Source organism: Halteromyces radiatus (genome assembly GCF_025201355.1).
Source record: "Halteromyces radiatus strain CBS 162.75 chromosome Unknown BX664scaffold_4, whole genome shotgun sequence".
In the NCBI taxonomy this organism is placed as follows: Eukaryota; Fungi; Mucoromycota; class Mucoromycetes; order Mucorales; family Cunninghamellaceae; genus Halteromyces; species Halteromyces radiatus.
The window spans coordinates 2,770,191-2,782,320 of NW_026251690.1; the positions used below are offsets into that span (position 1 = coordinate 2,770,191).

The window sequence follows — 12,130 nt, forward strand, 5'->3', positions numbered from 1 at the left end:
TTATTGTACATGCGTGATGTTGGATGAGTGATGATGACAATATTGATAACATAAGTTATTAACAATAACGGGGTGATTATCCCAAAGAAAATTTTGTATCATTGATTTCCAACTGAATATCTAATAGATAATAATAATAATAACAATACTATATTTTTATTTTTGTTAAAGTGTTAATATACAAACTGTAAATGATATGATGATGATGAAAAGAGAAAGAAAAAAAAATAAGGAGACTATGAAAAATAAGGATGGATAGAACTATCGTAGAAGTAAAGGTCGTGGAGGGGGAATGGATGGATGCATAGATTTATGAAGTAATTTGAAGAGACCAGTACCAATCGTCATAGGTAGACCCTAGAAAGAAAAAAAAAAAAAATAGGATAAAGAAAAAAATAAGTCTATCTATTATTTTCTTTTCAAGTGTTATCCGCTTACCATGATGATCTGTTCAGAGACCCCAATGATGGCATCTTTTTTACTATATAAAGCAGCTTCAAACAAGTGATCCGTTGTCTTTTCAAAGGAGGCAATACTGAGCACACTATCTTTCATCTTGGCAATACCAAATCGAGTGATACCAAGCACTTCGCCCTTGTTTGTCATCAAGTCACCAAGTAGTAAAACGTGTCGATGATCAATAGTCATACCGTGACTTTCCATAATTTCTCCAATTTCGTTAATGATGGTATTTCTAAAGTAATAAATTCAAAGGAAAATAAGTCTAAGCTATTTCTTTTGTTTGATTTCATTTACCTTGCAGCTTCAATACCAAGAACTTGACAGACTTCCATAATGTTATTTGAAGTAGTTTTTTCGCCAATAATACCCTCTGTTGTCATGACCTTGAGTAATCCATAGCCTTCCACGAATAATTGTTTTGATCCTCCTCCACCCTTCTTTTCAGTGATCACTGCGCGTACGACAGAAGGATAACCCTATTAACAAATAAAAATGAGATTTCAAACTGTAATAAAGTATTCATTACATACCGTAATAATGACAGACGGCAATACACGTTTTAATGCTTTGAGATTGTAATAGACAGATTCATCTTGTTTTGCATGGACATACACACGAATGATGTCAGGTCGACTTGTTTGGACATCCTATAAAAGCAAATGAGAGTGAATATTTTATTATATATTTTTGTTTATATTCTTACCAATTGACCCATCTTTGGTGCAGTTTGAATTGCATTAGCGATGCTATAAATATTGATTTCCAACTAGATGATAGATAATGTATATAATAAAAAAAATCAGTGTTTCATTCATTGTATTTCTTCGCCATGTTCCTTTTTTTTTTTTTTTTTTTTTTTACCTGTAATTTGTTGATAGCATCCAAATCAATACGAATCAAAATATATGTTTCATTTGCTTCATATACTTCATCCATATACATAGCCACATCACCTAATGTGGTCTTCTCCAATCGTCCTTTCACTACACGAGCAGCTCGAATATCCTTGTCTTCATGCAATTCGCAGGCAATAATGGGTGTAGAGATCAACTTGGCAGCATTAATAATTTCCTTGATACGGGGTACACCAAGAGTAATATTCATACTAGCAACACCAGCAAAATGGAAAGTTTTGAGAGTCATTTGCGTACCAGGTTCACCAATAGACTGAGCACCAATAGCACCAACAGCAGTTCCAGGTTCGATCTTGGCCTTGAGATATTTTGAAATACAAACACCCAAGTATGCACGTAACTGTCGTTCCGTAATCAAGAATAGATTTCGAAGTGCCTTTTTCACGTCCTCTACATTTGATGGTAATAGGTAAGTAACTATTCCTATTTTCAAAAGTCCTTTTTTTTTTTTTTTACCTTCCACATCTTCATCAATATCCATATCCATATAATCTTCATCAGGAATAGACAAGCCAGGTAATAATCCATATGACTTTCGAATCTTTGCCAACTTGCCAGCAATCTTGTCGGTAACATAATTTCGAGTACTTTCAATAAATGAAGGCATACAGTTTTCAGTCCAAAGTCTGCTCGTGATTTCCATTTCAGTAATTCGGATGATCTGCCAAGGTAAGAGACCAGTTTCTTCAGGATCAGCAGGTTGTATCACCTTGATATGCTTCAGATTACGATCATATTCAACAGGAATACCATCCCCTTCAATTGTCATAGGATCCAGTCCATCAGCACCATAACAGAATTGAAGCATGGCACCTTCAGAATTTCGAACAGATAAATCGTAATGTGTTGTTAAATCTTCGAAACCCTATAAAATATATAAGTCAATCCATTTTTTTTTTTGAATTCACCTTTTTTTTATAATATTGTTACCTTCATCAAACGACGAGCCATGTAACCAGTTTCAGCCGTTTTGACAGCTGTATCCACCAAACCTTCACGACCAGACACAGCGTGGAAAAGAAATTCCGTGGGACTAAGACCTGTATAGAAACTATTTCGAACGAAACCTTTGGCAGGTGGGCTTTTGGCTATATAAAATCATAATAAAGTTTAATTCTGTATCATTTACTTGTCGTGTTTGTTCTGTTTACTTACAGTGTTTCAAAAAGTGAGGCAAAGACCGATCTTGGAAACCATCGGGAATACGAGTACCACTAATAATTTGTTGACCAACACAAGCAACCATTTGAGACACATTGATTTGAGACCCTATTTTATAAGAGAAATAAAATATTTAACATATCTGTAAATTGTTTATTTTCTTTTTTATACCTTTGGAACCACACCGGGCCATGATACTGGGAGAATTGTACATATTTAATTCAGTCATACAGACCTTACCAAGGTCACCACGAACAGCAGAGAGAATACCAGATACAATAGACTAATATATATATGTATACAGTGAGTATATAATCTTTATCCCATCAAACTAGTTTTTTTTTTTTACCTCCATAGTTTGTTCTTCATTACAACCAGCCATGGTTTCCAATTTACCAGCCTTGTATTGTGCAATAACATCATCACACTCATCATACGCCTTTTTGACAGATTGATCCTTAATTTCACGTAATCGTTTTCCAGGTGTCACATCACTAATACCAATAGAGAATCCTTGGTTGGCTATTATTAGGAAAAAAAAAAAAAAAAAAGAAAAGTTAGAAAATAGATTAAAAGGAAAAATGAATTGGATTCTTATATATTTAAGCAATTCTTCACTTACCAAGCCAGCGTGCACAGAGTTTAGCCAATCTTTATAACATATATCATAAAAAGAGAAAAGAGATCAATCATAAGCAGAAATCTATTTTTTTTTTTTATCTTGTATTCGTATATTACCTGTTCATGCATTTTGCGGTTTCTATGGGTCCATAATCACGTAGGATAACGTAAAATACAGAATTTTTGTTACCATCCCCAACAACGGCTTTATCAACCAGACCACACATAATTTCACTATTTTGCACCACTAACCAACCATCATTTGGACAAAGATCAGGAGTACGACCTTCTTCTTTAACATAAGATTTGGTTTTTGCTTCCAAATTGACTTGTACTTTGCTGCCTTTGTTGGGTCTAAAAAGAACATTGAATACTTGCTTCCCGGTCCAAAGTCGCTGAGGCTATAATTTATTATTATAAAATTGAAAATATGAGTCAATTCATTTTAGATCATCTTATTTATCTTACCTTCCAAACAGCTGGAGGAGGGATATCAATTTTGAGGTCAGCATCACACATCATAGAGCAAACTTGTGTGAACATGGCACGGGTATAAAAAGTATCCTTGAATGAAAGTAAATAGGCAGCAGTAATGAAATCTTGAGTCGCAGCAATCAAAGGTTCACCGTTACGAGGTGTCACCAAATTGTTCTTGACCTATATAAACAAATATCAGTGTCCTTTTTCCTTCTTTTTGTCCTTTTTTTTTAATTATTATTTTCTTACCCCCATAAGTTCAATGGCTTCGGCTTTTGCTTCTTGTGTTTGAGGTAAATGCATATTCATTTCATCACCATCAAAATCGGCATTATAAGGAGAACAAACACATTCATTGAATCGGAAAGTACGCCAGGGCATGACCTTTGCAAAATGTGCCATGATAGACAGACGATGTAGAGAAGGTTGACGATTGAAGAGCACCACATCATTATCGGATAAATGACGTTCCACCAAATCACCAATTTTCAGTTCATCCGCAATCTTGTCTCTGTTACCATATTTTAAAAACTTTTTGAAACCATCAGCAAATTCCACATAGTTGGCACCAGGATGCACCAAAGGACCATTTCGAATGTTTTGTCGTAATTTTTCAATGTTATGTCGATTGACCCGTTCAGGAAATGTCAATACCTTGGCCACACGTTCAGGTACAGCTACTTGATCGATACGCATGTTCGGATCTGGAGAAATGACAGTACGACCAGAGAAATCCACACGTTTACCAGATAAATTACCACGGAAGCGACCTTGTTTCCCTTTGAGACGTTGACATAAACCACGACCAGGTTTGCCTGTTGCTTGTTGAGGTACACCTGCCAATTCACTGTTGATATATAAAGCAGCAGCCAGTTGTAAAAATTCCCATTGTTCCATCAAATTCATCACTGTCACTCCTCGTTCCAAGCCAGCACGAATAATCGCATTTGTAAAAATGATTTCTGTCAATTTAGCCGTAAGATCATCTTCATTACTGCTATTATCGTCTTGCATCACTGAAGGTCGAATACAACAGGGAGGGACAGGGATATATTGCCAAATATACCATTCTGGTCGACCATGTTCTTCACTGAGACCTAAAAGTTCACAATCCTAATAAAAAAAATAAAAAAAATTAAAAAAAAGAATTCGTTTATGTCTTTCATTTTTGGTGATGCTTACTTCTGGAGAAATACGTTGGAATAATCGAAGTACACGAAGTGGATTCAAATCATCTTGTGCTTTACTGATATGAGGTTTGAGTTCTGGCATGGTGGCGGCAGCAGTATCAAAAGATTTTCGAAATTCTTCAGCTTCAGCAGCCACGCGTTTCAATCGGTACTTATCATGAGTGATTTTTAATGGACCCACTTTCTTTACAACACCTGTATTAAAAAAAAAAAAAGGACAAAAGATAGAATTCAGTCATCACATTTCATGTTTATTTATATAAGTTGAACATACCATTGACTGCCTTACAGTGAGGACAATAAGTCACTTTTTTGCACTTGTCATTGACAGCCTTGATAATACGATTTCGTTGATGATTGTCTAATCCAGGTGAGCGTAATCGTTTCAGATAAGTTCGTCGATCAGGTTCTTCCAGCATAACACGACTACATGTCTAATCATAAAAAAAAATGTCAATACTTATGCTTTATCCATTCCTTCTTCTTTTCTTCTTCCTATTCTCTTACCTTGCAAATATCTTGTAGAATGTTAATGGTAGCTCTAAAATAACCAGCATGGAAAATAGGGAGCACCAACTTGAGATAACCCCAATGACCAGCACAATCTTGCATATTGTTACCACAAGTTTCACACATGGCTGATTTAACCGAAGTACCCTATAATAAATAGATATATTAGATTCTAATGTCTACAAGAATATCAAAACTTACAAGTCTGGCATCGAGAACACCTCCTTTGACAGGTACACGACTTTCATGTTGATAGAGATCCCGTTGAGTAATTTCAAATTCGGATATCTTGACCATATTCTGTGGTGAAAGCACCCCAAATTGAATGAACCGACTATATTTAATGATAAATAAATAAATAAAAAGAAGTTTAACAACACAAGAAGAAGAAGAAAAAAACTGTGTACTGATAAAAGAGAAAGTGTATGCGTCCGTGTATGACCAAGGAATCCTAATCATTCTATAAATAATGCTTTATCAGACTTACATTTTCTTGGGTGTGTTGTCCAAGACTTGCTCCTTCATTGTGATTCACCAAGTAGAGAAATATAACAATAGTCAATCAAAATCGAGCAGTAACAACAAGATCAAAAACTAGAGGAAAAAAAAAAAAGAATACAAACGCCTGAGAGAAGTAGAACACTTCAATTTTTTTTTTTTTTCAGCCGATGACAACAGTCACCTGCCGTAGTTTCAATTTATTGGAAGCATGAATTTTCATATATATATATATAATTTACACTACAAAGCACGAATTGCCAATTGTATTAATATTCTATTTTACAAAGGTTTCCCATCGGATTGGTCTTGATTGTCGTTGATTATCACCAAGATTCATCAAAGGAACTACAGACGGTCTACATCATGATAAAAAAAAAAAGAAAAGAATAGAATAATGGAGTAAGACATAATTCCAAGAAACCATTGAAAACATTACCTGCCATGAGCACACTGAAAAGGAAAACGACATTTTGCTAATGATCTAATTAACTTAGTACATTGATCTATAGATAATGGATCGTTGAACATAATAGCACCTATTTTATATACAATAAAATAAATGAGTCATTAAGAGTCGGCTTGGCTTTTTTTTTTTTTTGTCATTACCACGACAAGCTTTTGATTTCAGGATTTCCATCATACCAGGAGGACAAGCCAAACGAGAGACTACTGAGCTTTCCAGATCATGAAGATATTCACGTATAAGATCAGTCAGTAGTTGAGGGTCAAGAATACATCGTTCTACAATCATTTGAGGAAGTCGAGTAACAAAAACTTGCTGAGTATATCTATCCATATTGTCCTTCTGAGAGTTGGATGTAAAATGTGAAGAAGACCGTTTCTGGTGATGATGAGCGAAATGAGGTGATCCAATACGGCCGGTATGATGATGTTGTTGTTTTTTCTGAATGTCTTTTCTTTCGATATATATTCCCCAGCGTTGTAAATCGGATGCATATTTAACGGCCAAATCAGACTCATGTTGTGTCATGATGATGTCTAAGCAAGGTTCCAGATATTTGATATCCAATGAACTATTCAACATAGATTCCAACTTGATACGTTCATCTGCAGCATGTTGATCCACCAATAACAGTATTCTATCTAATAGGCATACTATCCATTTCGTATCCACTTGAGCAAGTACTTTGGCTGATTGCAGATCTTCACGTTGTAATTTTTGAGGTGTCTGAAACCCATATGAGCTGTTGTTGATTGAATAAGGTGATGTAAATGTCGATGATGATGATAATGATGAAGTAGATGATGTAGATGATATTAATGCTGTTGATGATGCAGATGATATAGATGATGCAGATGATGTTGATGATGTTGATGATAACAAAGGTAAAGATAATGATGGTAATTCTGTGCTGACCATACTGTGATCAAGAGTGGAGACAGGATATCGGCGTAATCTGGATGTATCGATATTGTTGATGGTCGAAGGAAGAGACGGATAATTATTCAACCTAATTTTGAATGGAATCAGAAAAATCAACTCATATTTTTTTTGAAACCACAGCACTTTTTCCTTTTTTCTTCTTTTTCCTTGGAAATTGACTTACAGAGTTCTTCCGAATTGAGGGGTATCTTGACTCCGAGGTAACGGTATTGTAGAATATGAATGTTCCAAATAGAGACTTGCTGTTTTTTGTTTCTTTTTTGATAATGGTTCTTGTTTCTTCCTTTTGTCTTGGGATAATTGTTTGCCGGTTGATTGTATATACTTCATCGTCAATCGTTTTAATAAAGTCATCAATCGAGGGTAGATCTAATAGAATAAAAGATGAGTGATAAAATATTGATGTCCAAGATATTCTTTCTTTCTTGTTTTTCCATACCACATGTTCAGAGAGAAAAGTAATATCATAACTTGCAATACATGTACAATCAATCTTGATCAAGAATATTGGGTAATCTATTTTTCATGAATCTGTTAAAAATGTGGGGGGTGGAGATTGGATATATCTTTTTTTGGTTACCTCTTCCTCTTTTAATATTATCTTCAGCCAATCGTTCCTACAAAATGATAATTGGTGTTACGGACTATGAAACCAAACCCCACACATGTAAAATTTCATGATTTACCGAAGAATAACTTTGAATAATAGTATTGACAGTTTTGTAGAGATCATTGTCAGCAGGTGATATATAGTGCTTGTTTACATCTATAGAAAATAATAAGGTTTAGTGATCGTCCATAGAGAGAGAATATGGCCTTATATGTCCTTTTTTCTACTTGCATATGTATTGGTGAACCTTGAACAAAATAATTCAGGTTAGTATAAAAGAAAAGAGGGTTCAATCGGAGCTTACCTTTGTAGGTACCCCATCACCACCAAAATAACCATGTAATTGAAGTTGGTCCTCGTGAATACTATATGCCTTGATTTCCTGGTATAGTAAGAAATTAGATAAGATATTACAAAAGATAAGTATTATAGGTTTGGAACTTACTTGAGTAAACCGTTGTCCAAAAAGTAATTGAAAAATGCCCAGACTTGAAGAGATCTAAAATCGGGGAAGTAAGGGAAATCAAATTACCATTCTCTTTTTTGTCACAAGTTTTTACCTTTTTGGTTACCATGCATTTTGAGTTCTGTACTCTGTCAATCAAAGTAAATTTCACTTGAGGGAATATGAGGGCAAAAAGTGTCAGTGTGTGTTTCAGTGATTCTAAATTGGTTCTCTGGTGCTTTTGCCGAACTGGGTACTAAAGTAATGATGATGATAATAATAAGAATTTTTTTTTTTTTGGTTTGTTTCATGTTTTTTTTTTTTTTTTTTTTTTGTATTTACCTTATAAAATAATGATGGAATCAAGACTGTAGTACCATATGCATGATTGTCCTTGCATATAGAATGTTGAATCAATTGACCATCCTTTAGAAAGAAGAAAATAAAACAATATGAATAAAATAAAGTTGAAATTCTTTACTTTGTACCTTCCAAGTAGCCATAAAACTATCAGAGCTTGTTCTATGTCTTGATATAATTTGTAATATAGACATAGTCGATAAAGCAGCCAGTACTACAAAAAAAAAAAAAAGAATAAGACATAGTTCTATGGAAATATTCATTGTTGATATTACCTTCACCACGAAATCCAAATGTTCTGGTACCATGTAATTCTATTAGACTATGACATTTTGATGTGACTATAAAATAATATATGTATATATTAACTTGTAAATATATATAACATAAGAACTTACCATGTCGTTGCGCCAGTTGAACAAGATCTGTTGGAAGAATCCCAGTACCATTATCAGTGACTTGTAACATAGAATGTTCAATATCAACTTGGATATCAATAGTTGAAGCAGCGGCGTCTAATGCTATAAATATATAATATACATATTTAGAAAAAGTTATATCTTAGACTTCGCTTATTACCATTCTTGATCAATTCTTCTAAACATTGTTCCATAGACGTAATGACTAAAGATCTATAAATTAATGAGATAAATGAATAAATGAAAAAGAATAAATGAAAAAAAAACTTCTTTACCCTTTGAGTTGTTTCACGACTTGATTATCCAATAACTGGATCATTGACATTAGCGGAATAACAAAGAGAGCGAGAAAGATAGGAAGACAACGAGTGAGAAGAAAATAGAAAAAGAGGAAAGGCTCATTTTTCCCGTTCTGACCTTAAAATCCAAAGAAAGATGAAATCCTATTTTGCTTATTTCAAAATTCATGGTGACGGTTTAAATAATGATCAAATTAGACTGCTGTTAGTATAAAAGATAAAAAAAAAAAAAAAAGATATTGGATTGATTTACCATTAGATTGGAAAAAAAAAAAGAAGGCTTTTTATCAATAGTGTTACGAATTGATGACTAGATAACGATTCTTACCAAAAAGAAATCATCCCAGCGGGGTTGACATCTGTTAATGAATGAGATACACGATAAAGTTGGCAGAATCTTAGCTTCTTTTAGATTCCATGTCGTCACTGACAATAAAAAGAGAAGGAGATTTCCCACGGACATGGTCAAAGTCTTTTTTATCTTTCATACACCGTAACTTGGCATGCACCAACCAAATCCATTTATACGGAGTTGAAATACACCTCTTTCTTTTTTTATAAAAAAACAAAAAAAAAATATAAATTTAGATCGATCGTCCCTTTCTTTTTTTTTTTTTTCTTCTTTTCTTTTACTTTCTTTATTTTTTTTTTTTATATTTGTCATTTTTTTTGACTTTTTTTTTTGTATTTATATATATATATATATTATATTATTTGTAGTTTAGATTTATTAGTTATACATATATAGAAAAAAGGATAGAATAAATTAGTCAATATGTCAGAAAAGCCTCATACCATTGAAGAAGCGAAATATGAAACTCAAGCTCATTATGAAGATTATTCACCATCGCAATATGAAAAATCCCTTAGTGAAGAACAGATTGAACATGTCCCTGAAGGTACTGCTTCACCTGGAAAAGCTTTATTTATGTTATTAAAAGCTTTCATTGGTACTGGTGTTATTTTCCTTCCTGGGTCGTAAGTCATAGTTTCTCTTGTTTTTTTTTTTTTTGTATTAATCCTTTTTTTTTTAAAAAAAAAATTGATGTTAGTTTTGCCAAAGGTGGTCTTGTATTATCTATTATATTGATGGTAATAATTGCAAGTATTTGTCTTTTTTCTTTTCAACGTCTGGTCAAAGCACAACGTCAAACTGGTGGATCTTATGGTCATGTTGCTGAAACTTTATTGAATCGATGGGTTCGATATACCATTCAATTTTTTTTATGTTTATCACAAATGGGTTTTGTCGCTTCTTATATGATTTTCATCTCTGAAAATGTTGGATTGGTCATTGGTACCTTGTCTGATTGTCATGCTCCTTTTCCATCAAAATACTTTATTTGGATCTTTATGATTATTATTATTCCTCTTTGTTGGGTACGAAAAATTGGTCGACTTGGTTATTGTGCTCTCCTTGCTGATATCTTTATTCTTTTTGGTCTGATTTGTGTCCTTTACTTTTCTTCAAATCAAATCCATCAACATGGTGCTGGTCCAAATATCACTATGGTCAACAGCGATTCTTTTGCCTTGATGATTGGTACTGCTGTCTTTTCCTTTGAAGGTATGATTAATCCAACGATGATATTTTATATATATATATATTAACTTTGTTTTTTTTTTTTTATAAATAAATTATTGTATAGGTATCGGTATGGTTGTACCTATGATTGAAGGTATGAAAGATCCCAGCAAATTTCCTCGTGTTCTTACTATTGGTATGATCATTTGTACATTGGTCTTTACTTTGATTGGTACTATTGGTTATGTCGCTTTTGGTGATACCATTCAAGCAAGTATTGTGGCCAATTTACCTCGTGAACCTCTCTCTATTACTGTCCAACTCTTATATGCCATTGCCATGATTCTCACATCTCCTTTCATGTTATACCCTGCACTCACTATCATCGAACAAAGTGTCTTCAGTCCTCGTCATCGTGGAAAAGTCAGTTTGAAATGGAAATGGCTCAAGAATCTCTGTAGATCCATGGTTGCTTTGGTTTGTGCTGCCGTCAGTTTTGGTGTAGGTGCTGATGGATTGGACAAGTTTGTTGCCTTGGTAGGTTCTATCGGTGCTGTTCCTCTTTGTTTCATCTTCCCAGCTTTATTCCATTTCAAGATCACCACCTCCAAAGTTCAACGATCATTGGATATTATCCTTGGATTATTTGGTGTTGCTATTATGATCTATACAAGTAAGTTTTTTTTTTTTTTTTTTAAAAAAAAAATAACATTTTTATTATTATTATTCTTGATCTTTCATCAGTGTTCAAGTTACTCACCTCTCTTTTTTTTTTTTTTAATTATTATTATTTCTTAATAGCTTATGTGAATGTCAATTCCTGGGTGAATCCTCTTCCTTCTGTCGGTACCACTCCTGTGACTCCTTCTCAAACGTGTGGTTTGTAAACCGGTTATTCTTATTGTCTGTTTTACTATTATTTTTATATTGGAACTATTACGTTGATCGGTAGTCCTTGTTTAGTTTTATAGTTTACCTTGCCCTTTTGTATATACGTACTATTATATTCCTTGTTTAAATTTGTTATTTCTATTTCAATAAATCCTCTATCACGCTGATGGACCCTTTTTTTTCAAATATATATATGTATATGTTGACAACAACAAAAAAAAAGTGATGATGAATGGTGTGGATGATGTGGATGGTGAATGACATATTTAATGATCTTCAGCCTATCTTTTTTGCACTGTAGCATCACATGGGATAGGCATATACAGCATCTTTTTATATT

General features: G+C 33.6%; 3 protein-coding genes across 3 annotated transcripts; 1 reads left to right on the plus strand and 2 right to left on the minus strand.

Moving 5' to 3' along the window:
- Positions 1-438: 438 nt before the first annotated feature.
- BX664DRAFT_373822 (uncharacterized protein) lies at positions 439-5,662 on the minus strand (the record flags this gene model as incomplete). The annotated part of the gene is made up of 18 exons (XM_051548689.1): positions 439-694; positions 757-938; positions 993-1,109; positions 1,166-1,228; positions 1,324-1,764; positions 1,840-2,241; positions 2,307-2,464; positions 2,532-2,645; positions 2,709-2,820; positions 2,887-3,059; positions 3,160-3,188; positions 3,276-3,559; positions 3,627-3,815; positions 3,885-4,748; positions 4,818-5,020; positions 5,100-5,259; positions 5,333-5,482; positions 5,537-5,662. Coding segments are annotated over 18 exons (4,023 nt in total), but the record flags the coding sequence as incomplete, so codon positions are not given.
- Positions 5,663-5,987: 325 nt separating this feature from the next.
- BX664DRAFT_140852 (uncharacterized protein) lies at positions 5,988-9,602 on the minus strand. The gene is made up of 17 exons (XM_051539852.1): positions 9,351-9,602; positions 9,236-9,288; positions 9,055-9,177; positions 8,932-8,997; positions 8,785-8,870; positions 8,639-8,722; positions 8,412-8,552; positions 8,297-8,350; positions 8,156-8,233; positions 8,083-8,098; positions 7,928-8,007; positions 7,822-7,858; positions 7,681-7,757; positions 7,405-7,610; positions 6,443-7,308; positions 6,273-6,372; positions 5,988-6,192 (listed from the first exon to the last, which is right to left on the minus strand). Exons 1-17 carry the CDS (start codon positions 9,398-9,400, stop codon positions 6,111-6,113), a joined length of 2,199 nt encoding a protein of 732 aa, XP_051400594.1. The 5' UTR covers positions 9,401-9,602; the 3' UTR covers positions 5,988-6,110.
- A 457-nt stretch (positions 9,603-10,059) lies between these two features.
- On the plus strand, positions 10,060-11,980 carry BX664DRAFT_333805 (transmembrane amino acid transporter protein-domain-containing protein). Its single transcript, XM_051545589.1, has 4 exons — positions 10,060-10,352; positions 10,427-10,941; positions 11,024-11,572; positions 11,701-11,980. Exons 1-4 carry the CDS (start codon positions 10,150-10,152, stop codon positions 11,784-11,786), a joined length of 1,353 nt encoding a protein of 450 aa, XP_051400595.1. The 5' UTR covers positions 10,060-10,149; the 3' UTR covers positions 11,787-11,980.
- Positions 11,981-12,130: the final 150 nt, after the last annotated feature.